Source organism: Oncorhynchus kisutch, linkage group LG13 (assembly GCF_002021735.2).
Source record: "Oncorhynchus kisutch isolate 150728-3 linkage group LG13, Okis_V2, whole genome shotgun sequence".
NCBI lineage: Eukaryota > Metazoa > Chordata > Actinopteri > Salmoniformes > Salmonidae > Oncorhynchus > Oncorhynchus kisutch.
The window spans coordinates 30,112,705-30,139,488 of NC_034186.2; the positions used below are offsets into that span (position 1 = coordinate 30,112,705).

The 26,784-nt window shown below is 43.8% G+C and overlaps 2 protein-coding genes across 6 annotated transcripts in view; both read right to left on the reverse strand.

Annotated features, from left to right (window-relative positions):
* Positions 1-763: 763 nt before the first annotated feature.
* Positions 764-19,505, reverse strand: LOC109902631 (sulfhydryl oxidase 1-like). Of its 2 annotated transcripts, none has more exons than XM_020499150.2 (12): positions 19,142-19,505; positions 16,092-16,192; positions 15,651-15,699; positions 15,431-15,533; positions 14,892-14,982; positions 14,244-14,389; positions 12,994-13,128; positions 12,742-12,871; positions 7,555-7,677; positions 6,528-6,666; positions 4,953-5,129; positions 764-2,292 (listed from the first exon to the last, which is right to left on the reverse strand). In XM_020499150.2, exons 1-12 carry the CDS (start codon positions 19,428-19,430, stop codon positions 1,364-1,366), a joined length of 2,412 nt encoding a protein of 803 aa, XP_020354739.1. In that variant the 5' UTR covers positions 19,431-19,505; the 3' UTR covers positions 764-1,363. The 2 variants fall into 2 exon arrangements, with proteins under 2 accessions (XP_020354739.1, XP_031641832.1); XM_031785972.1 differs by having other exon boundaries at positions 14,892-14,979; positions 19,142-19,495.
* A 703-nt stretch (positions 19,506-20,208) lies between these two features.
* cep350 (centrosomal protein 350) overlaps positions 20,209-26,784 on the reverse strand; it is a 36,425-nt gene continuing 29,849 nt past the window's right edge. For all 4 annotated transcript variants that reach the window (XM_031785974.1, XM_031785975.1, XM_031785973.1 and 1 more), the window contains 5 exons: positions 24,892-26,663; positions 23,940-24,404; positions 23,680-23,826; positions 23,453-23,575; positions 20,209-23,354 (listed from right to left, as the gene is read on the reverse strand). In XM_031785974.1, the coding sequence (XP_031641834.1) occupies positions 23,190-23,354; positions 23,453-23,575; positions 23,680-23,826; positions 23,940-24,404; positions 24,892-26,663 (2,672 nt within the window). In that variant the 3' untranslated portion in view covers positions 20,209-23,189. The remainder of the gene's footprint in view (positions 23,355-23,452; positions 23,576-23,679; positions 23,827-23,939; positions 24,405-24,891; positions 26,664-26,784) is intronic.

The following is a 26,784-nucleotide window of genomic DNA, read 5'->3' on the forward strand; positions in this document are numbered from 1 at the left end:
ATATACGACTGATTGTTGTCCTATGGACAGAGTCTCCCACCTCAGCTGTAGATCTCTGCAGTCCATCCAGAGTGATCATGGGCCTCTTGGCTGCATCTCTGATCAGTCTTCTCCTTGTATGAGCTGAAAGTTTAGAGGGACGGCCAGGTCTTGGTAGATTTGCAGTGGTCTGATACTCCTTCCATTTCAATATTATCACTTGCACAGTGCTCCTTGGGATGTTTAAAGCTTGGGAAATCTTTTTGTATCCAAATCTGGCTTTAAACTTCTTCACAACAGTATCTCGGACCTGCCTGGTGTGTTCCTTGTTCTTCATGATGCTCTCTGCGCTTTTAACGGACCTCTGAGACTATCACAGTGCAGGTGCATTTATACGGAGACTTGATTACACACAGGTGGATTGTATTTATCATCATTAGTCATTTAGGTCAACATTGGATCATTCAGAGATCCTCACTGAACTTCTGGAGAGAGTTTGCTGCACTGAAAGTAAAGGGGCTGAATAATTTTGCACGCCCAATTTTTCAGTTTTTGATTTGTTAAAAAAGTTTGAAATATCCAATAAATGTCTTTCCACTTCATGATTGTGTCCCACTTGTTGTTGATTCTTCACAAAAAAAAACAGTTTTATATCTTTATGTTTGAAGCCTGAAATGTGACAAAAGGTCGCAAAGTTCAAGGGGGCCGAATACTTTCGCAAGGCACTATACACACACACACACACACACACACACACACACACACACACACACACACACACACACACACAGCATCTTTGTTTATTTGGAAACACCCACTTGCTTTATGCTAAAATCAATATGGATAATCTACTTTCAGGCACCGTTTTTCCAAAATGACATTCAAGGCACATTTCTGTTTGTAAAATCACATTTTCTAATGGAGGTTGATTTCTTTCTAAGAATATAAAATCGTTGTTAGAGTACACAGCTCATAGAAGAACTCTTTGGAAAGGCTGGCAGTGACAGGTCTAAGAGAAAAGAGCAGTGCTTCTCATATTACATGAGGGCTTTTATCCATGAAACTATATAAAAGTTATTCTTTTTTCACAAATTAATTAATACAGACTAAGAATTACAATAAATATCAAATAAACCCCTTTAGTTGTTTTCACAAAAAAAAAAAAAAAAAATCCCATTAATTCCCTGGTGTTTTAATTCATCCTCCAGAAGTGGTCAAAAAAGGCTAACTATTTTGGGGTCATAAATTATTATCCTGAATGCAAGCACCATGAAGCAATCCATTGATGCGGAACATTACGAATCCTTCAGTTGGAGGGTTTCGGAACTGACCACAGCGTCACAGTATGGGTAAATCTACAGTAGCATTGCCAGGTAATGTTGACTCAGGGCAGAGCCACCTTGGCCCGTCGCGGCCGCCGGCGGTTCTTGAAGAAGAGGTACATGGCTAGCAGACACATTGAGGACAGGAAGTAGAGGAGCACACACAGGCTGATGTCCAATCTGGAGAAGCCCACGCTCAGCAAGGACATCCAGCGTCTCTTGTTAGGGTGCGGGTACATCTCCAGAGCCCCCTCCTCCTCTGACCCAGTGTACTTGCCCGTCAGAATCCTCTGATGCAGCGTTTTGTGCTGCCCTAACAAGTCCTCTGGCTCCACGGGCTGCATCCCCAGCTGCAGCACTGGCCCCTGTTCCAGGATGGCTCCAGGCTGCGGCTGCTCCTTCATCTGCAGGGTCCTGAGTTTGACACGGGAGGACACTCTGGCTGCAGCGCGGAGGGCCTTGTAGTGCTGGTTGATGAAGGAGTCCAGGTCTACAATCTCCTCCTGGGGGGGCCTGAACTTCAACCCCACGATGCTGGGCCTGCGCTGGGGCTGGTGGGACACATCTGCCTTGGGCTTTACCCAAGGTGGGGGTTCAGATATCTGCACCTTTTCTCCTGCCCTCGCCGCCTCCTCTTCTGCTGGCTGTTCTTTAGCCACTTCCTCCTCCTCCTCCTCCTCCTCCTCCTCCGGCTGTGGTTTGAGCAAGGTGTCCTGGGTCTGTCTGGCCCTCCTCTCTGCTCCTCTCTTGGCCTCCTGCTCTTTCTCCTGATGCCTGGCGACCAGCCTCTCCTTTTGCCTGCTGAGGAGCTGGGCCTCCTCCTCCAGGTAGTCAGAGAGGAGGTGTTCAGAAGAGAAGTGGGAGCGGAGGAAGGTGAGCAGCTCTGCCTGGTTCCAGGTGTGTTCTCCATTCTTAACCCCGTGGCAACTGGGACACAGCTCTGGGGACGGCCACTGGATCTTAGGGAAGTGAGGATCCTCACTCAGAGCACCTGGTCAGCAGGAATGAGACGGTTACTTAGGATGAGTAAGTGTGCTTACTTATCAGAGCTAACATAAATGATACAGATAACACAGTCATGTTGAGAGGGTAAACTGTTCTGGTGGAAATGTAAATGTATTAGGTAAAATTGACTGGTCGAATAGAAGGACATACTGATGACATCTCACACAATAAAATTAAACTGATACCAAGACAACATAGATTCTGCATGCAAAAATACCTATGTTGATGCTTGAAGACATTACAAAAGATCCATTTCTCCACATGGCTCATAATAAGCAGTAAGTGCAGTGTGTTTGCATCATGTGTGGATGAGTGTGTGATGTCTCGGTGTGTGTGTGTGTGTGTGTGACAGTGTGACAGGGTCTAACAATGATCAATGGGCTTCTGGGACGTCCCGGAGGGAGGGGTGGCGAGATAATAGACGTCGTCCAAGCGGACAGCTACCCCGCCCCCACCCCCACCCCACCCCCAACCTCTCCCAGACCCCGAACCCCTTACCTCCACACCCCTTTGAAGACGGCCCAATCTCCAAATTGAATATGAAAGCAGGCACCTCCAGAGGGGAGCTCTCCTTTTAATGAATTACAATTGTTTTGCTTTACATGTTTCCTTTAGCCCCCCAAATGGAGGCATCTGCTAATAAATTGCTTGTCGTCGCCCATGCGGGAGGAAAGTCAAAGCTGCAGCAGTTCTGTCACTTTACAGCGCTGTCAATTTACATCCCCCGTCTCTCCCCCAGATTAATCTCAGTCATATGCATGTGTGTATGTACTCTGCATACAGCACTTTACATAAGAGATACATCAATTTTACTATGTCCTGCTGGGCTTGGGGCCTTTTATACATTTCAGCAGCGTGACAGCTTTCATATCCCGTCCCCTTATGACGACATGTCTTTGATGTCTCTATTCTAACTACCTTGCCTTTCATTTCCAGGGGTGACTTTAGCAATAGTACTGATACTATAGTAGCAATAGTATACTGATACTGTAACAAAGGCTTGTCAGGGAATGTCATTCAAAGCATCCCATAAATATTAATGAAGTATAAAGAAATATCTATTTACCACATAAAAATAGTTTCTTCAGCACTAATTCTCAGTGTGGAGATCTACTGTACAGGACACAGAGGAGCAGTATTAATGTAGGCAGACTGGTAGATTAGCAGAGTGATGCTCTACAAAGCAAACCAACATGAGGTTGATACAGTACGAGCTGCTCCAGTCACATCTCCCTGCCCCTCTTCACTGAGCCCTGGCAGGCCCGTGGCTCTGCTGTCTGTAGACATGCGTCTCTATCTCACCCTGTTGACAAGTGGCAACAGGACAGGCCTGCTGTTGCTGCCGAGCCGGGCTAGACTCAGGGTCTCTTTGTGCCAGCTAAATTAATTGCGTTGCTGCTTTACAAATAGGCCCCGCTTCATGCATGGCTGCCTCTGAAAGGAGGACAGTGGTAGCTGCTAAAGAGCCCCACTTTAGCGAGGAGGTGGAGAGGGAGGGGTGAGAGAACGAGGGGGAAGAGGAGAGTATGTTCCCCCTGGGGAAGATTGGGAAGCAGAGGCGTTTGTGAGGGGGGTGGACCGACGGAGGAGATACTGCTACTCAATGCTACCAACACCCCTGCCCCATCCCCTCCCCACCAGCCAAGCCCACCCCTTGAGGCCCTGCCCCCAAACCCCACCACATGTCACAACCTGAAGCATCCTGGTGAGGGTGAGGGATTACAAAACAGGGAAGCGTGATGAAGGTTACATGGCGTGTGCCAACTGCTGTCACAAGCATCTTGGAAATTGAGCTCTTGGGCTGATGGTCCTCGCTCTGGGAGATTGTTGCCATATCAATTGTCAAGCGAAAGATATGACTCTCTGGGGAGGGACAGACATGCAATCCTAATAGGGAGGAGTGTCTGGGGACCAGGGACAAGCACAGAAGGGGACACACACGCCCCTCTACACTGTTATTCAGGACACAGGCTGTCCAGGGGATTGAGGATGGGGGAGTCACCACCACCACACAGAAACGACAACAATGTGATTCAACGAAGTGAGGTGATAATGACAGGCTTGTGCCAAATAAACTCAAATGATGGCCCTAACAACCAACTCAGCAGCCATATAGTCCTCAATAAAATGACACGGACATCAAGGCTACAGTCTTGGCCGTTTGCAGTCTTTAGGTCATAGATTTAGTATTTACTGTTGACCTGTAGTGAGCTCTAGACAGGCTAGGGCAGGGAATCTCAGTCTTCTGGAAGGAGGGCTAATCTCTGAGAGGAAGAAGAGAAGGGGGAGACTGGGTGAGGAGGAGGAGAGTCTGGACAGCTGGTGTCTGCCCAAAGGATCGCCAGGCATATTATAGGGATTTAGGGGTTAGGAGTAGAGTTGGGACACTTGGGGGGGGGGTATGTAGGAGCCCTTTTAAAGGAGTGAGAGGCTGAAAAGTACAGTGGCCTGTGGGGGCCACATTTATCTAATGTTATTGTATGGACAATGGTGACCACTGTAGGAGACATTTCAATTTATCATACTACTCTATAGTAATGTGATATATGCAAATTCTATACTTACTAATTAGCATGTTATGTGTTGGAAGTTCAGTTTTAAAGACCAATTGTCCTCAATGGAAGTAGCAGTAACATTTGTCCTTACCTGCCAGTCTATTGTTTACGTGGTTATGGTGGGACCAGAGCCACAGCACAGCGGAGGACAGTGTCCCCACATGGGACATGCTCTCCTGGGCCATGTTCTCAAAGTGGGTGGCACATGCCCGACAGCCAAAGAAACTGTGGATGTATGACCTCATCGCCTGGAGCACCTCCTGGGGGTCTGGGGAGAAGAACGCATAGGCGGAGGAAGTCATTAGCAAGATTAACCATACTTGTTATACACATCAGTATGATGTGTACTGTTGAAAAGGAGTCTAATATTGTACATTTGAAAATCGCAGCAAGGAATGTCTGTATATTGTTTCGTATACATTTAGTATGGCTCGGGACATATGGGTTTGGCACAACGTAAAAAAAGCTGCACCGGTCCCTTAAAATGTTTTGCCAGTTATTATGAAAGGCTTAAAACATCAAAACATGGACAACAGCCATGGACAGGGATAGTGAGGAATTTTCCAGTTCTAAACTATTAGTGGTTAATAACAAGGCAATAAAGGGCCTGGATCCTGAGTCCCCTGGGCATTCCCACGGTGCTCTGACATCTTCCATGAATACCCGTATTTAGTCAATGTGCTCTGAAAAACAACGAGGTTGGCAGATGTCACCACCAGTACCAGCACCAAAATGTCTGCTGCAGGTTTTTGTTGTGTTTAATTCCCTACAGTAAAGCCTTATTTTGCTCTCAGATGATCCGTGGTGGAAGGGCGGAGGCCTAATCCAGAGGTCCATCCGCAGGGGGCCAGATGGACACCCCTGGTCTCCTGCTGGCCCATCTGCAGGTTATGTGACCCCCCTTTCCACCCCATCCCATAAGCCCTGGTATTAAGCCCTCCAGGAGAGGAGTGCTGGTCAGCTGCCTCCATTATTAACCACTCATATTCCACTAATCTAAAAGAAATCCCTTTTGACCCACCCACAATTAGGGACTGTTTCAGATGCTGTTGTGACAAGAAAACAGAACAAAAAACAAAAAAGTTATTTGTATAGGCTACTTACGGAACTTAACACAGAAGTGTGTGTGAGTTGTTGTGTGGGACTGTCTAAATGTTGTGCAAGTGTGCGCAGTTAAATACAGTCACTGCAAAACATTCCACTAAACATTCCAGGCTAATTTGTTTACAAAGCACTTGTCCTCGGTTGGTCACCCCCCACCCTGCTCTCCCCTAGCTGGACCATATCCCTATATTGAAAGCAGCAGCCCCTGTGTGAACGCTGTACACTCTTCTGACTGGCTCAATGACCTGGAGGGATCTGTCCCCAGAGAGCCATAGGGGTTCTAACAGACTGGAAACACTTGTGTCATGGTTCATCGCCTGGGCACAGTCAATCCTCTAAGACTGAATGGCTGCTGACTTCTGGCCAATTTCCTAGGAGGCGATGGGCTCTAAAGGCCGCATTAACAGGCTAACATGGCAGGAGGACTCGTTTTAGCTTCTAACAACATCCCTTTTCCACTTATTACCATTGTCCCAGGAACATTCCTCTTGAATTAACTGAAGTTTAGTGATCATGTAATCATAAAGACGTAAACAGCTGTTGTTTAGAGAGTTTTCCCTACCTTTGCCAGCAGCTTCCTCAGCCTGTACAGTAAGGACATGGAATAGGGTCCACATGCCACAGGGGTACCTTCTGAAGTGGGGCTTGGAGCCCTGGCAGCCCACCCACCTCACCCCCTCAGGCAGCGAAGCATTAGGTACCTGATCACACACAAACGCACACATTTACAAGCATTTTGCTTCACCCACAATAACATCTGCTAAATATGTGTATGTGGCCAATCAAATTTGAATATTTGATTTATTTTACTTTAACACTTCAAGATTGATTGATGATAGATTGATTGATGTCGCCCTATCTTCTCATAAAGCTGTTTCCATATAACCTGCTCTGAGGATTCTTAAGAGGTTAGTTTACATTAATGAAAACAGGCCAAGTAAGTACATGGAAAATACATCTATGATTTATCTATGTTAAGTGGGAGCACGTTCTGTGCCATACTATTCTCATTCTATATCATGGCGATTCCAGGTTAATGGAAACGCCTCAACAGAGTGGTGAGATTGTGCTCAGGTCAAGGGAAGGAAACACTGGTAAAACATGCTTTGATCAAACAGCATATTTCTGACATATTATCGTTTCCTCCCTGCCACTGCCCAGAATTGCAGAGTCTGTGATTGACAGAATTACTTCAAAGTCGATAGTAAAGATTCGGTGTGTGTATACTGTTCGACACCAGTCCATTTCTTAGAGGAGCTTGTTCATACCTCTTCATTGATTAATTGATTCGGCTGCTAAAAGCTAATGATGTCACTAAGTGACTGGTCCAATTGGGGAACCTATAGGCATGTCGGCTTTAATCCAAAGTCAACAACACATACATTTTCCAATAATACATATGCTGGCACAAGGCTGTGAGCAAAGATTTGTTTACAGCATTACATAAACCTACTTACCTGTGTGCTGATACTCTATGCCTGAAATATTTCAGCTATCATCTATAAAATCACTTGACTCTGGCTCATCAACAATATGGTGAGTGGTTCTGCCTCAGGCTTGTCTGATTGGCTGGCGTGTTGACCCCTCACCTCTGCAGTGTTGTCCAGAGCGTCCCTCAGAGAGCTGTAGGACAGCTCTGTGTCCTTCTCACCTTTCAGCCACATGTCCACAGACTTCAGCAGGTTGTTCACCACAGGACGACCAGGGAAGTACTGCCCAAGACAACATTACAGGTAAACATCAACATCATTAACTCCTCTCATTTCATACAAGACTATTAAACAGTATAATTTTCTACTGTGTGGTAATAGATCATTATTACTGAGTTGGCAATCCATCTGTCTGAGTTCAGAAGATTCACCTAAACCCTCTTTTGCCAAACGTAACATGGAATGTTTTTCCCCACTAATTTAGTAAAAACAGTGTATAAAGACACCAGAGGATTTGTCACGACTTTCGTGTACTGTGTGTTTACGTTCTCTAACCTCTGTCGTTGTCAAGAAGTAGGTTGAAATTTCAGCCAAAAAGGCAAACTCAGATCCATCATTCAATGAATCAGATTGCTCAGTCATCACAAAACCCACTGATATTGCCAACTACTTTAATGACCTTTTCATTGGCATTAGCAAACTTAAGCATGACATGCCAGTAACAAACGCTTTCACTACACGTCCAAGTATAACTGACCAAATGATGTAAGTGTGGAAGAGGTGAAAAAGTTATTGTGTTCTATCAACAATGACAAGTCACCGGGATCTGACAACTTCTTTGGAAAATTACTGAGGATAATAGCAGATGATATTGACACGCCTATCTGCCATTTATTTGATTTAAGCCTACTAGAAAGTGTGTACCCTCAGGCCTGGAGGGAAGCAAAAGTCATTCCGCTACCTTAGTAAAACCCCATTTACTGGCTCAAATAGTCGACCAATCAGCATTATAGCAATCCGTAGTAAAAAAAAGTAGGTGTTTGACCAGATACAAATGCTATTTTACAGTAAACAAATTGATAAGACATTCAGCACGCTTATAGGGAAGGACATTCAACAAGCACAGCACTTATACAAATAACTGATGATTGGCTAAGAGAAATTGATTAAAAAGATTGTGGCGGCTGTTTTGACTTCAGTGCGGCTTTTGAAATGATTGATCATAGTCTACTGCTTTACACCCCCTGCTATATTGTGGACCAAGAGTTACCTGTCTAACAGAACACAGGGGGTGTTCTTTAATGGAAACTTCAACATAATCAGGAAAATTACCATTGGCTCAGAACAGGGCAGCACGGCTGGCTCTTAAATGTACACGGAGAGCTAACAATGATATGCATGTCAATCGCTCATGGCTCAAAGTGGAGGAGAGATTGACTTCATCACTACTTGTTTTTATAAGAAGTGTTGACATGTTGAATGCACTGAGGTGTCGGTTTAAACGACGAGCACACATCTCAGACACCCATGCATACCCCGCAAGACATGCCACCAGAGGTCTCTTCACAATCCCTAAGTCAAGAACAGACTATGGGAGGCACACAGTACTACATAGAGCCATGACTACATGGAACTATATTCCACATCAGGTAACTGATGCAAGCAGTAGAATCAGATAAAAAAAAACAGATATTGAACAGCAGGGAATGTGAAGAGACTAACACACAGGTACAGACGCATGCATACACACACACACAAACGCAAGCACATACACACTAAACACACGTACATTGAAATATTGATGTATTGTGGTATTATACATTTTGCATTGTAGATATGTAGCTGTGTAATAATTTTATATGATGTCCGGTTTATATGTAATGTAAGTGCCTTAATATGTTTGGATTCTAGGAAGAGTAGCTGCTGCCTTGGAAGCAGCAAATGGGGATCCCTTATAAATACAAATACAGAGACAACATGGCGTATGTGGAAATATAACACTGCAACTAACAGTGGGCCACTATGGGAGGCAGGGAGGAAATCCCAGTGCCTTGTGTTTGAGACGGATGGTGACAGAAGAAGGTCAGCTGAAGACAGGGAGGCATTAACAACAGAACAAGCTGATGGGGGTGTAAAGCCACTTCCTATACTTAAAGAACTCTTACAACACCCACACTGGAAGACCCATCACTATACTGCTATTGACTAGATTCTACAGGTCGACCTGGATTTAACCCTAATGGCTAAGAGACGACCAAATAAACAGTAGGCTGTCATGGCAACCTTCTCCCATTCAAAACAGAGGTAAGATGTCTCAGTCACGATGGACTATTTAAGTTCATTAGCATTTTCTGGGGTTGTCATGGCGAAAACTACTTATGAAGAGCCTGTAGATAACAATCCAATCAGATGCCCACACACATGTGCAGGCGTGTATGCACGCACACACCCACAAGAAACAGTCAGTGTAGTAACATCCAGCAGTGCGAATATGGTGGACCTGGAAGTGGGCAAGTGCTGCCCTTTTGCGGCACGGGGGCACAAACCCATCAGTGCGACACAGAGGCAGGGGCCTGGCCGGGGGGGGGGGGGGGGGCATCCCAGAGGTGCACCTTTTTTGATTTGTGCTGCAGAGTCTTTTCAATTTGCCCTAGCCATCTGTTCAGCAGCGTTTGGGTGCCTGGCTCATGGTTCTATTCATCACTCTAACTGGATCTCCATTACACCAGGCCCACTTAAAAAGGCTCCTGGAGATTTACTTAACCCCTGTGGCCCACACAAGCCCCATACAAGGCTTGATTTGCTCCCTTAATCTGAGACATTCAGCTAAGAAGATGGTGTTTGGGTATTCACAGACAGAGATACCCAATCCTGTACTACAGGTGGGGTGTTAACAGGAAACAAAAAGAGGTCCCGCGTCTGCTGCTGCTGAGGAGGACAATTAGATCATCGGCCAGGCAGCCGAGACGCCTAGGTCTGGGGACTACTGGGCACTAACCAGGCTGAAAAGCTCATTAACACACATTTGAATTTAACAGCAAGGAAATTGGGTACGGGCAGGCAAATGGGCTCTGCTCACCAGAGCCAAACACTTAGCATGTTCTGCTCTCCACCTGCGTATCTATTTCCTAAATCATAAGCAAAGGCCAACATATTTGGCTGGGAAATTAGTAGTAATTTGGGCTGAAGTATTTGATTGGCAAACATGAACATATCAAGTGTGATTAATCAATGCTACAGTATACTGTATCCCCATCATGAAGGATCTCTCCGAGTGACCTCTTCTCTGGTAGTGTACCTCTTCTCTGGTAGTGTACCTCTAACCACTATCAGAGCCCCCACCTGACCCCCAAACCTAACCCCCTGCCCCCTCCCCCAGCCTCTCAGAGGACCATGACAATCCACTTCACCCGGCAATATGTCATCTTAAATCCGATTAGTATCAGCACTTGAGAAACCGCAGTCTCCTCTGAGAGACGTTCAAAATAGAATGCATCTGTCAGCCTGGCCCGGGGAAGCCCTTTTTAATCCTGCCTCATTCAACCTCAGGGACCAATATACATGCCACTGAGTAAAAGCTGCCTTACTGCTTCCCTGCATGCAGCAGCCTAGTGGACCTATCTGTCATGCCCACAGCCCAGCCACAACCCAACAAACAAAGGCCTTTGTCCTACTGGTAGAGTCCAGAGGTTGGTGGGCTACCCTTACAGTATCACTGAGGCCAATCAGTTAACACAGCCACATTCCACCATCCACCTCCGCTAACTGCTAACCTTAGCATGGACACACTGAGCCAAGCGCCACAGGGGAAAGATGGATTTGGGCTCAAGCTCCCCCCTAAATCCTTGTTTTATTCCCTGGCCCTCCCTCGCTGCAGGAGGCTTCTTTCAAGAAAGCAGGATAGAAACGGTAATCCTAAAACCTCTTTGTAATGCTCTCATGCTTCCCAGATCCACTTTTTTTTAAATCCTCATATACATGTAGGGATTCATAAATCTGGATTCTGGTTGACAAGGCAGTAAATCTAGTAATATTACAGCGCGAGAAAATATAACTTGTTTACATCCTGTCTGGGACAGAGATGCACTGTGATGTGGGAGCACACAGCACACCACAGATTCTATTGACAGCTGAGCGTGTCATCGGTATGAGACCAGCTGTAGGTTTTGTGCACAGTGACTCATTCTCAGGATGATCCAATTACACCAGTCACTCTGGAGTTTTAAGAATCTTAGTTTGCTGTGACATGCCGTGCGTGATATCAAGTAGACGGGTAAACAGTGCTGTGCGGTCTGCCATTTGGTCACAACACTTGAAGGGATACGAGAGATTGAGGATGAACAGACAGACCATGGTTTTATACACATGGTTCATTTGTCTGTATTGGTCCAAACCATCCCTAAGACAGGTTGAATATAACCACTTTGTTGAGGCAACGGTCTGACAAACATCAATAAATGCTGCTGCAATGCCTGCTTTCTCTGCTACAGTCTCAGCAAGGACATTGTTGTGGGGCACTGACAAATACCACAGGGAGTTTGAGGTATTGACAAAACAAACTGGAGTTAATGGGGGGCTGGAGAAAAACCCTCCCACAGTCCGTTCAATCCCTCCCTAGAGAGTCTGAAATAATCACAGAGATTGGTGGTGGAGAGGCCTGATGCACAGCCAATACGAGCAGGACTGGGGAGGTCATTGTCTTCGGATCCCTGGCACACTTCTGGGTAGCATAGAGCTGGGAGGGGAGGTGAGGGGTAGGGGCAGGGTTTTTATCCAGTTCTAAGAAATCCTAATCAGGGTATGTCTGCATACAAAAAAAGAGGTGGGGAACCAATGGGAAACAAATAAAGTATTTCCCCAAGAGAGCCTTTTGTGTCCTGTCAAGTCAATGGCCTCCAATTTGGGCTCACCATTGAGTGTGTCATTCCTATTGTGATACACATTTTTGGGTGTGAAGGTATAAGCATGTAAAAACAATGTTATTGTACACTTAAACGGTATTACATTAGGAATTTTGAACCAAGTAACAACGGCACTTGTTCATTTGGTGAATTATATGGACCATATTCTCATATTTACTTTTTTTTTTAAAGCAAAACTGAATTAGAACTAATTATGCAGCTAAATGGAAGGCCTCTGTTTCACAACTGATATCCTTGAACAAATCCAAAGCACTGTCTCCCTCTCCCTCTAGTGGTATGTCGTCATAACTGCATAGCCCTGACAACAGCCAACCAACCATCTTCTTTAGGGCTGTTCTGAACAGAGAGAGGATGAATGGGTGAGGTTAGTGTTCAGTATGGGTATGGTTAAGTTTCAGTGTGAGCAGCAAACCGGTCCACTCACCTTCGCTAGTACTGAGATGTACCGTTGTAGTGTGCTCAGTGCCTCTCCTTTGATGACAGGGTGAGCAGCCAGCTCCACGCGCAGAGAGTAGTGCAGAGTAGACTCCAGGTCTGACATATACACACGAGACCTGACGACACACACAATTCAACATTTTTGTCATGGAATCAATGGGGGTAAGTTTTATACCTAAAAATTAGGAACTTATTTTTCTGGACACTATTACTGTTTTGTCAAGTTAAAATGCTTTACCTGTTGAATGGTCTCAATTGGTCCTCTGTTGTGTTTTTCGTAAGGTCAGAGGTCACTGGCAGTGGCTTTCCGGCCCGCACTACCCCAGGAAGCCTCTGGAGGGCATAGGTGTAGAAGGTCCGGACCTCAAGTTGTCTGGAAGACAGCCAAGCAGACAGTTGAGTTCACAGTTAGGACTGATGCATTTCTATTAATCTGGCACCAGCCACAGGAAGATTTTAACCATGGAAACAGGTGAAAAATCCTTCCCACTAGAATAACAACACATACCTCACAGTATATTGTAGCTACAGTGGAAAAATAAGGTTTTTAGCTTCTCTGTCTAGGAACAGGATACAAGTGGTTGCATGTGCCAGGGCCTGCCCTCAACAGACCACAGGTGGGCCCCTGGTCTCCTCACTAAGCCCTCCTCTGGTGAACAGATGGTGCTGAAATACCATCACTGATCATTTCCCTCTACTAACCCTACAAAAGGAACAAACTGCTATCCCTCTCCCTGTTCTTACCAGCCAGCCAAACCACTCTGTGGACCAATGAGAGCAGGAGGACGCGCCAGGCCTGAGCTCGCCCGGCCCACCCCTGCCTGGGACTCAATTACACTAGACTCGCTGGGTCGCTATTCATTGTGGGGTCCCCAGAGCACAGAGGCACGCGTCAGAGGGGGAGAGGCACACGTCGGAGGGGAGGGGCCGCCCCCCCCCCGGATCAATCACGTATTCAATGGGCGACCATCTGTCGCAGCGCGAGGCAACGTTGGGGTGGTTTGGCAGGTGAACTGCAGGAAAGGAACGCTATTGTATCCATACAATAAATTAAACCCCCTCTGTACACCCTGGAAGAGGGGGGAATAAATAAATCAGCAATAAATCATTTCCTTTTTGCATTTGCCAACTAAAAAGACTCCTCTTGCATGCCAAGTTATGGAAATAAGCAAAACAAAGTGAAAGAAACAGCAGATTAATTCACGGGGTGAGGAATCATCATACAAACTATTATGATATTAATAATAATAATAATAATAAAATATTTTAATTCCATGATCCCATTAAGAGGCCAGATGTTAAAAGGCATCCTACTATAGCAGTGTATAACACAACACATTTATCAACAAGATTGTTGAGTATTGAACTGTGAAAAAAGAAGAAATAACTCTTGATGAGTAGGTACATTTAGGGTCCAGACTCTGAGGAAAGCTGAAAGTGATCTGCAGTTCTGTCACACATTGTGATGGTATTAGAGCAGCCACTCACACATGGAGCCTGGTGAAGATCCCACTAGGATAGTACAGGTAACAGGATGGGAAGTGGGTCACATTCAGTTCAGCCACCAGGCCATCCTCGGTGCTCAGGACCCTCCGCACTGCTATGTTCTCATACTGCAGTAGGTCCAGAGTCAACTGGTGAGGAAGAAAAACCAACACAGTAATGACCGACTGTCTGCATGTTGTTTCAAATTGGTTGTACTAGGCACACAAGTACACTGTTGACACAGTCAATATAATGTTTGCCTCCTAGACAGCAGGGGTAGGCAACTAGATTCAGCAGGGGGCGATTTGTCAGGGCTGATGGTCAGGGGGTACAATAATTTGTACATTGCAAATTGACCACAACTAAGTCCAAAAATAGATTATATTAGAAAATTAAAATGAGACACGACCACATATTTTTTTATATATTTTTTTAATTGTGGGAATTTGTGGAAACAGATCCCCCCCCAAGAATCAAAAACGAGGGGAGCCCAAAAAATATCACTGTCTTTTGCCAACACCTGCTATACATAGAAAATGTTTTTCGTGTGCTTGTAAATGTTTACCATTTGACCACCCCAGGATTTTTTTCTCCTCCATTTGCCATTTCCCTGAGGAGAATGTAGCTTGACTGATGCTAATTAATGCTTACCTCTCTGCCCACATATGAGTTAGGGGTCTCAAAGAGCAAGGCCAGGTGTCCCACACTGTTTGTCTCAATGAAGTTGTCAAGCTCTGCTCTGCTGTGGAGTGAGGAGGATAATACCATTTACATAGGGACCACAACATATCACTAATAGTTGACGATTGAAACAGCAAGTAAATTTCTATTAAGACTTCATAGAAATTGAACAACAGCACAATCTGAGCATTGACATGTAACACACGACAAGTGGTATAGCGCCTTCTTCAAAAGAGGAAGAAGACTTCATGAGCTAACACTTTCATTCAGAAAAGAGGAATCAACGTGACCTCCTGACTGTTTCCTTTATTCTACTTCCTATGTTATCAACCATTATCGTGTAAAGTCACGGAGATAAATAACGCCAAAAGTAGAACTCAAGTGCCTCTTATGACGGGTGTGTGTGTGAGCGCTAGGATGTTTGTGTGATCAGAAGATGCTGCCTCTCCTCTCCTGCGTGTACGTTTGTTCCAAAAAAAGAAGGGGAAAAAAAGAAGAGGCTGCCTCACCTAGTAGTCTCCAGAGGGGGGCAGGCCGGGGGCCAGGGTTCCGCATGGGTCTCCATCTTATCGATGATCTTACGGCGTAAACCCCTCACATTACGAGGAAATCCTGGGAGGATACAGGCACACAGGACTAATAAGAGAACATATAGAAAAACACAGTTCAAAACTTCTCATACTAGCCATTCACCATCTGCCCCAGGAATTATCTAAACATTTGTATTACCTCTGAAACTTTCTCCCTTGGAGTCAGGTTTGGAGTAAGCGTGGAAGAACTGTCAGAGGGAGAGAAAGAGGATCAGATGGCAGGTCGCCACATGTTGACCACTGGGAGGAACAGGGGACACCCCTCCCCATTAAAACCCCTTCCTACTTTAAATCACGTGCAGATGTTGCAGCTCCCTCATTCATTCAGACAAATGGTCTCTTTGATTTGACTTTCACCGGACCACAAAAAGAAGAACTCAGACATTTATTGATAACTAATCTCAAGTGAGAGTATTGCTAACTGAAACGTAACACTGTTAGGGTTTATGAGTCAAATTAGCTGATAATGAATGACTCACAATCTGTGATATGGTTCATTTTTAAACATTGGATACATTGGTTCCTGTGAGGTAAGACACTGAAAATCCATAAAGCTTGTGGGATATAACAGTTGAAGTACCTTCAGTGTTGGGTACCCTCTGACACCAAAACGGGAACAAACCGGCCCATTATCTTGATTAGCACAGTCTATGGCAGCTAAATCCACAGCCGGTTTCCACTCTAGGGAGAGACATAATTAGTTTCAAACTCAATGCACCAAAAATGCATAACTCCATACGATAGGGGTTATATAAATATTCCTCGGATTACTACAACTTCTAAGCACATACAATTATTCCATATGATCAGCAGGAAAGCAGGCCAGAGGCTGGTGGCTTCTCTAGATCTGAGGCCTTAAAACCTGCCTCATGGTTTGGGCCTGCTGCCAATAGGAAACTATGTCAATTTCAAACTAACTGCATGGGATTATTTTCCTATTACACAGTTAATTGGATCCTGCATATAGACTGAGACCTGAAATGCCAAAATATATTCTAATTTGGGATTCCAAAGGATGGTGTTTAAACAAGAGTAGATGAGATGGACAGAATGTGAATTCCTAAATCACATCATATGCTCCAATAATCAAATGTAGAGTCTGCCTTCTGGGAGGGGAGGGGAAGGGGAGGGCTGAGATACTGGCTGTGCTGAACTCTGAAAAACAACAAAGTCAGAATCACACAGCTCTTATCCCGCTATTTATATTTGAAAGCGGAATAATACAGGAATATACCATTTTAATTTAAAAAAATGTTTTGCTTTATTATTATTTTTAAAGTCAAGAAATACATTTAAAAAGTCTGCATAGGCTAATCAATTTCTAAAACAAAATGTGATACTACATACGGTCTCAATTTGCACTGCAGTTTGATGGGTATATAAAACATGAATACATACACTGCAATCGGAAAGTACTCAGATCCCTTGACTTTTTCCACATTTTGTTACATTTTAGAACAAGGCTGTAATGTATTTAATCGTTTCCCCCCTCATCAATCTACACACAATACCCCATAATGGCAAAGGCCTACACACAATACCCCATAATGGCAAAGGCCTACACACAATACCCCATAATGGCAAAGGCCTACACACAATACCCCATAATGGCAAAGGCCTACACACAATACCCCATAATGGCAAAGGCCTACACACAATACCCCATAATGACAAAACAAAAACAGGTTTGGGAAATTTACACAAATGAATTAAAAATATATAACTGAATTACAACATTTACATAAGTATTCAGACCTTTTAGTTTGTACTTTGTTGAAGCACCTTTGGCAGAGATTACAGCCTAGAGTTTTCTTGGGTGTGATGCCACAAGCTTGGCACACCTGCATTTGGGGAGTTCCTCCCATTCTTCTCTGCAGATCTTCTCAAGCGCTGTCAGGTTGGATGGGGAGCATCACTGCACAGCCACTTTCCGGTCTCTCCAGAGATGTTCGATCAAGTTCAAGTCTGGGCTCTGGCTGGGCCACTCAAGGACATTCAGAGACTTGTCCCGAAGCCACTCCTGCATTGTCTTGGCTGTGTGCTTAGGGTCGTTGTCCTGTAGGAAGGTGAACCTTCGCCGCAGTCTGAGGTCCTGCACGCTCTGGAACAGGTTTTCATCAAGGACCTTCCTGTACTTTGCTCCGTTCATCTTTACCTCAATCCTGGACTTGTCTCCCAGTCCCTGACGTGGAAAAACATCCCCACAACATGATGTTGCCACCACCATGCTTCACCGTAGGGATGGTGCCATGTTTCCTCCAGATGTGACGCTTGGCATTCAGCCCAAAGAGTTCAATCTTGGTATCATCAGACCAGAGAATCTTGTTTCCCATGGTCAGAGTCCTTTAGGTGCCCTTTGACAAACTCCAAGCTGGCTGTCGTGTGCCTTTTACTAAGGAGTGGCTTCCATCTGGCCACTCTACCAAAAAGTCCAGATTGGTGCAGTGTTGCAGAGATGGTTGTCCTTCTGGAAGGTTCTCCCATCTCCACAGATGAACACTGGAACTCTGTCAGAGTGACCATCGGGTTCTTGGTCAGCTCCCTGACCAAGGCCCTTCTCCCTGATTGCTCAGTTTGGCTGGGCAGTCAGCTCTAGGAAGAGTATTGGTGGTTCGAAACTTCTTCCAATTAAGAATGATGGCAGCCATTGTGTTTTTGAGGACTTTCAATGCCGCAGACATTTTTTGTACCCTTCCCCACATCTGTGCCTCGACACAATCCTGTCTCGGAGCTCTACGGACAATTCCTTCGACCTCATGGCTTGGCTTTTGTCTGACATGCACTGTCAACTGTGGGACCTGATATAGACTGGTGTGTCTTTCATGTCCAATCAATTGAATTGACCACAGGTGGACTCCAATGAAGTTGTAGAAACATCTCAAGGATGATCAATGGAAACAGGCTGAACCTGAGCTCAATTTCAAGTCTCATAGAAAAGGGTCTGAATACTTATCTAAATAAGGTATTTCTGTTTTGAATTTGTAAGAAATTTGCAAACATAAAAAAACTGTTTTCACGTTGTCATTATGAGGTATTGTGTGTAGATTGATAAGGAAACCCGTAATTTAATAAATTGTAGAATAAGGTGGTAACATAACAAAATGTGGAAAAAGAAAAGGCGTCTGAATACTTTACGAATGCACTGTAAGTGAAAAACGAAAACAAATTGATGGATCCATGTCGCAAGAAAGAACATTTAAATTTGTTCAACCCATGACTTGTACACTTAACCAGTCAATTATGATTGGTTTACTAACAACCCGTCCAATAGGTTGTAAAAACCCAGCCTACGGTACTGTTTATGAATGGGCTTCCAGTTTATATCAAATTCATGAAAATGTGGTCATTTAAGATAAATTAAATTAAGGCACGAATATAATTTGACGTAATTAACCTTATGCCTTTAATGAACGTTTTCGATTGCGTTTTCTCTTCGTAATCGAAACCATTGAGTAAAAGTAAATTAATACACGAATATAATTTTACATCTTCAATTACTCAATTTTGATGAATTTGGTGATATAAAACTTGAAACCCGTTCAAAAACAATACGAGTCTTACACCAGGAAGTAGGCGAGACTGCAATAGGCCAACACATTGAATATTATATTACTGGAAATGCAAACCAACCTTTAATATCGCTTGCGAGACTTTTCCATACGGGAGAAAAAGCAATACAATGCCCGCACCAAGAGGCGTAAAACTCAACAACCAGTGCGGCTGTAGAATTGACCAAAACGCTGTCCACATTATCCGGGGTTAAAACGACTACCTGATCAGAAGCGGTGTACAAGCCAGCTTCGGTGGTAAAAGGAAAAAGTAAACACACAAATAAGATGGTAGATATTAATGACTCTCTCAAAGTTGCGTGTATTTTCCCTGTAAACCGTGACGTTGCACGGTAGCAGCGCCACGCCATCTTCGTATGCTTTTCTGACAGCCAGCAGGTCCGAGCAAGGCAACCACTGTATATGAAAGTTATAGAAACTTTTTTCCCTCGTCCAACTCCCTCCCCCAACCTCTGACCGCCGAAGAAGCAGGGCTACATTCATAAACAAGGACGGAGGTGATATAATTGATTTGAGCTTTGTTGATGTGAGTTGATGCATCCATATGTGAGAATACTTGTGTCTATATGTATTTGAGAGTGGTTACATTTCTCCCTATTCCTCAGCTGTTTACGAAAAAAGTGGCAGGGATTCCGCTTTGTTTGAATCACAGATTGCCCCTTTAAAAGGGATTGGCCTGCAGAACTTATTCAATGTCCATGATCCAGACTTACTATCTGATGATTGACTTAAACATCTAATAATGACTTCTCATAATTATGACTTAGTAAGTCATGAGATACCACCTTATAATAAAAACTTACTTCTCAATTATGATTTACTATCTCACAATTATGACTTAGTATCCCAAAATAATGAGTGCTCATAATTATGACTTACTACCTTATGATAACTCGTAGTCAGACTTCCAAATGCTAATGTCCATTAAAATAATTATGACAGTGTGTGGGGTATGGGAAGTTCAAAGTGTAACAGGTCACATTGAGGATATCCTGCAGCTTTGTTTATAATAATACACCTATGCAAATCACTCAAACAGCTGAAAGGCAAGCCACATTTGGCAAACCACACTTTAGGCACTGAGCACCAAAAGCAAGTGTTTTTTTTTGCAGGTAATACAACATTTAATATGTGGAAATAATGAAAGCTTTATTTACAATTTCAAAGTTCATTTGAACAAATATATATGTATACTATATACATATCCGCAAAGTGAACAATGTTTATTTTACAATAATCGTATAGGTTCAATAGTGATTGATTCAATATACAAGAACATCCCATAAAACAATGTACAAGTCTTCAAGTGCACCTGCGTCTCTCACAGTAGTACATTATTATAAATATTCATACACTTTAAAGATGCAAAAACATTTCGCTAGTCTACAAGCCATTTGATTATCTAACCATTTTTGCCTAATATACATGTTTGTTTTGGAATTGAAATCCCTGTCCTCAAAGCAAGGCAACCCTGAAGAAGGCACTGCATGCCTAAACGTTGGTTGTTATTCCCATTAAATGTTTGGGAGCATAATTAATGTGAGACTTTTTATTTTGATAATTTACTCTCCATTAGTCAGCATCTCTATAAAACGTTGTTTGGTGAGCCTCAGCTTGTGCCTTTCACAGTAAGGCCCAACACAATCCGAGACAGACAGCAGTTTGAAAACAATTTGAGGCATTTTGACTGTCCTATGGGAGGCCCAGAGAACTTCAACTACATTGTTATTCAATGAGACTACAAAGCTGGCTTGTAAAACAATGTATCCAAACAACAAATACTGCATAGATATAAATGGGACATTTCATCCCCAAACTACAATCAATTCAGATTTTCTTTAACCATTCTAGACCACCAGGAATTAACATTAAAGTCGGACAAGTCAGGAGTATTTTTCAGTTACCCGAAGATTATCACTTCCCAGAAAATGTAAATGAGCTAGTTAGTTTTATTAGTCGTATTTACACTCAGAAGTGTCATATTGCCTGCCTTTCACCTACACATATGGGAAGACTCAGAAACATCAGTACTGGAATTCTTAGTATAATGGTTGTCAAAAAAAATCTCACCAGGCTCAACTTGCCCCACAAATGTTCTGTCTTTCACTTAACTGGGAGGACCCAGGAATATCAATTGTAGGCTTTTGAAATTCTTTGCAGTTGGGATTTTTTTATTTAACTAGGCAAGTCAGTTAAGAACAAATTCTTATTTACAATGACGGCCTAGTGGGTTAACTGCCTTGTTCAGGGGCAGAACAACAGATTTTTACCTTGTCAGCTCAGGGATTCGATCCACCTTTCGGTTACTGGCCCAACGCTCTAACCACTTGGCTACCTGCCACCCCAGAATAGGGCATCCCTAAATGCCAATCCCTGGGGAAGCGTTGCAATACACAGCCTTGTGGAAATGCATTTCCTAGGTACAAATCAAATCATAGTTCTCTCATTAAACACATCTAGGGACCGGAAATTAGGCATATCATGGAGAAGCAGGTTTCAAAGGAAAATGTACAATCAGAGCCCTAGCAATAGACAGTTTAAATATCTACCCCTTCGTCCAGTACAAGAACAGTGGTGGTAAATGCTAATTGGTATGCAAACTTTCATTACCACCGTTAAAGTCACTTTGTTAACAGACATTACAGTTGACAAGCATAGTCATGCATGTTAAATTCATCTGTAGCTACGTCACAGTATTCTTGGACTGAAGTAGCTAAAGAAGAGTAAGCCCTTGAACATCAATGTTGAATGCTACGACCCACACAGATTAATCCATGACTCACTTGTTACCATGATGCAAAAGCCATTGTGTACGTGGACGAATGGCGAGAACACTTGGTTCCCTTACAGTATATCAAATGTACATCATCAGTGACATCCACAGAGGCATAACGACACAGAAGCTAGTTTATTTACCTACCATAAATGGCATTTGAGTCACTGATTCAGAATCATGAGAAATGCAATACTTCTTGTCTGTATTGCATTTCTAATGTTTCTGAATTAGTGACTCAAATGCCAAAAGGCAAATTTCAAGAAGGTGTTCTCTGATAGAACTATGCTTCGACAGACACAGAATAAGGCAGAGACTGAAGGTTTACCCAGTTGGGGAAAAGTTATCCTTTAGGTATTTATGAAAAACACAGTATATATGTAAATAACATTAAAAGAGTAGAGACATCACTTAAGGCCTATAAATTGTTGTTGCTCTTCTTGAGTGAGGCAATTCATAATCATACAGAACAGAGGCACTTTAACTGAAACAGGTAAAAAGCTCATCTTAAGGCTTGAATCCAGCATGACAGAATTAAAGGTTTCTAAACTAACCATGTAGAACCTCTTGGTGTCTGTTTGTGGCCAAGAGGCTAGTTAACAGGTAAAACAATGGAAGAAAAGGGACAGTGTTCAAATCCACCAATTACTAATAAGATATTTAAATATTAAATACAAATAGATATCTTTGCAGGTCTTTTCAACAACATTCCCTTTAAATCCCTATACAGTGAATTGCCATTTTCACATTCCCATTTATTTTTGTGCTTTGTTATTTCATCAGTGTGTTTTACAAAATGCTCAAATAAACGTTGTTTCTAAACATGTTAACAGCAAGATTACTTACAAAAAAAAATTATTCTAATCAAATAGTTCACAATAAATATCACAATACGGGAGGCAAAATATTTATTTGTATACTATAATTTAAAAAAAAGATCTGATAACCCCAATGGCTCTTCCATACTCTATTAATCCTTATCGTCCTGTCTTTAGTGTCTTGTCAAATTACCCCTGTGCTCATCACAAAAACCACGAGTTTGTCATGGAACATTACATTTAGCAGCATTGATTAATTTAATGCAAAACTAGGTCTACTCCATCTTTGACTGGCCATAAACAGGTGGGCCAGCGTGGGAGGCTTTACATATTGGTTAAAGGCTGGATCAAAGATGTTTGGTGTAAGACATGTGGTAGATCCACAATTAGCTGATCCAAATCTGTGTAGCAGAGAGGTACCAGTTTGACTGAAATGAAGGCATCCGGAGATCATTGGCACATTGGCTGTGGGAGGAAATGTCTGATGGAAGGTGGGTTTAAAACGGAGGTTTAAAAGCTCAGGAAAGGGCTCTTTTTGATCTCTTCTCCTGAATTTGAGAGAGAACTTCTGCCGTGTCCTTTATCAATGCATCAAAGATCCCGTCAGCCAACTGCATCTTGACATAGAGCTCATCTTCATCATAGTTCACCCACTGAGACTCTTCCTCGTGAAGCTCCTGGACCTGAAAACACACAATACTTACTACCAGAAAATAAAGGACTTTTGAAATTGGAAAATTCACAATGAGTCACTCCTGAAGTTACTGTTCAGTGCCCTTACCAGAATATGATCTACTCGATCCCGTTTTTTCCTCCCGAATTTCAGCATCTTCTGCCAATCTGTTTTCTGGTTGTGGTCTTTCTTCAGGCCATACAGCTTCAACACCTCGGTGGTGATGAACACCTTAGAAGACAAGGTTAAATATTACATTGTGATCTTAGCAAATCAAACCACCAACACTGAAGTGTTACCCACATTGGATGCCAGCATAAACATGGAATACACACCTGAACCCTGGTGATGTCGCCAGGGCTCATTACTCTATGGAAATAGGAGGAGTTCATGCGTCGAGGCTTCACCCACTGAGGCTGATGGGCATTAGGATCCTCTGCAAATATCTCCTGGATGATCTCCCATGTTAAGTCATAAACAGCCTACAGATAAGCAAAGGTTATGTCAGTGGATACATTTCAATAAATTACATGGGTCTTGAAGATTTCATATATATAACAATTTTTGTGGCAAATTCTTTTCAATGTGGTCTTACCTGTCTGTAGCTGCGAACACATTGACCTTTATCCTGGCCTATGGTATCGCAGCCCAGGAACTCCTCTGAAGGCTTGAGGACGGGGAGACCAGCGAGGGTCTGTGTGCCCTGGCCTAGTTTAAATCTGTCCCAGATTTCCTGGGTGGCAGCATGGACCAGTTTCTCCACTTCAGGGGCGGAGTGGGGAACCACCATAGCAGGCTGCTCAGGGAGCTTGGGCTGCAGGGGCAGCTCTGGTCTGGGTGGGGTCTTCACCTGGCATCCTGAGCCAGCAGACAGCCCCTCTTCTTCCTGCTGCTGCCTCCGTTTCTGTCTTTGCTGCTCTCTATGAGAGCTGAGGCCATAGTCCTCATCGAACCAGTCCTGCTCGTCTCCCAGTTCATCCAGTAGCTCGCGGCTCAGCTCCAGCTCAGCCAGACGTTTGGCCAACTCCTCCTGACCACTGGCCCCCAACACTGGACTCTCCTACAGAAAGAGAGAGGAAGGGAGGAAAGACAAGTCACTCACAGTAAAGAAAACAACAATAAAAAACTAAAAGTTTATGTTAGACTGTGATGAAAATCTACAAAAGGGAAGAAAATAGAGCATCAAATTCAACTGTATATCTGTCAACATAAGCTTCTTGGTCCCAGTTGTCGTTGACCCTCGGACTCAAACAAATCGCATTGAGGTCTTTTAAGGTTAAATCAAGACAGGATGTATCGATAGTGCTTCTAAATGCAATTATTGCTACATTCCTCCTCAGTTATCTTATCAGTTCTGTTTAATCATTTACTAGATAAAGTCTCTTAAGTACTTTAACTGAAAAACTAGGAATTTATAAATTTGAAATTCAATGTGTTACATGTTATGTGATTTCAGGTTATCACATTATTGGAGGAGTAAATTATTTGTTTTAACACTTAGAACATTTACTCTATGAATGTCTTTAGAAAGGGTCAGATGAACTCACAGGCCGGTTACAGAGTTCTGGAGAGGAGACTTGCTCTTCTTGCTCTGCATCTAGGAAGAAGGGCAGACCATCTCTTTGTGCTACAGACTGTGGTTGGGAGACAGTTACCCCACCCTCATCATTAAAAAAGTCATCTTGCATTTGATTATAAGCTGATATCTTCTCTTCTTTGGCCTTTCTGATCTGTGTGAATTGCGTCACAGCATCTTTCATTAAGTTGTTGAGGAGCTTATCTGCAAAAGCACCGAGGGCGTCTTTCTCCACGGTTTGCTCTGGAGTAGACTTCTGATGGGTATCTAGGCCTTTCCTCTCAATGAGGGTAGTGGTCTCATTAAGAGTTTTTCCCCCCAAGGCTATCTTACGGTCTTTGTCAGTGCTGAAGAGACTGGTAGGTACATCTTCAAGGTCCAGAATGATTGTCTTGGTTCTTCCATTGGACATTGGATACTCTCCCTCTTTGAACTCATGCGAGTTGGTCAGGTTTATCTTGTGTTCAGCTGAACCATCATTCACATCAGTAGGTCCTTTGTCTTCAGAATCATAACTCTTCTGAGATGTTTCCTCTTTTCTATTTCTCAGATTCCCCCCGTGTGTTTTCTCAATGTGGTGTTTCTTTGTCTCGTCTTCAGACTGGTCGTCAAGGAAAGAGTCCTCATCCTCTGTGGTTTCCACATAGATCTCAAACTTATCTGGCAGATGGGAGATCTTGTCTGGAGGAGCGAAGATGCCATGGCCCTCCTCACACTCAAAGTAAACCACCTCATCGTAGGTGCCATTATTGCTTCCCTCAAACTTGTCCAGCTCTACTCCAGCCCAGAAGCCGTTGGCAAAGCTGGTGTGGCCCTTGAATCTAAGCGTACCAGGCTGGACGTTGCTCACTAAAACCCTGTCCCCAATGGTGAAGTTAGGCATTTCATCCACTGATTGTGAAGGTGGTGTCTGGGAAGGGGAGATAGTTGGAGAACGGTTTGAACTAATGACCTTCTCCTGGGAATCCTTGGTCTGGCTATTCAGGTCCAGAAGTCTTTCAGAGCAAGGACTGCCACAACTAGCTCCAGATCTTTCACTCAGCTCTTCACCGATATCCTCCTCACTACTGTAGAAGGGTGAACTCCTGTGGGAAGCCTCCCTGGTCTCTTGGCGGGACGGTGAGGTAGGTTTGGAGCCTTGGTTGTCCTCCCTGAGTGATGACTCCACTGAGGATTCAAAGTCCTCATGATAATCATCAGCTGAAGGAGAGGCTTCCTTACCCTTGGCTGAAAAGTCCCTATTTGATGAAAAAGCATCAGACTCAGGGCTGTATGATCGCTCTTTGATGGGGGATGGTGATTTCTCATCAACATCAAGACTGCTTATCGGGGAAAGCCCTTGTTCTCCTTTCTTTATGGAAACATGTTCAGACAGAGACTGGTGCTGCTGGGAAGCTGGTCTCTGCTCTAGGTCAAGTTTGAGTAGATGGTCAAAGTGTCGGTCTTCAGAGCGGGAATGAGAATGCTCAGAGCCTTCAGACTTCACAGAGTCCAGCTCCTCTATGACCTCTGACCGGAGGCTGGAGACAACGCTCTCATCCCCCGAGTTAGTGGCCTGTGGTCTGGCTGGCTCCCTCAGAGGGAGTGCCCCCTCAGAAGGCTGCCTGGGGAGATTCTCGGGGGACAGCAGGCCCCTTAGACCGTTGGTGTGCTCTGGACTCCCATACACTGGAGTTGGGGTGACTGTAGGGGGGTCCTCGTCTGAGGACTCCTCATGCCCTGAGGTATATTTACTGAGGTCATCTGAAAAAAAATCAACAACGCATTAAACAATGTATGTTATGATCACAGTATGGGCACAAATGTCTAAGTCTTAGAATGTATTTTGAGGAGAAAAATACACTTATTGACAGTGCTTATCCAC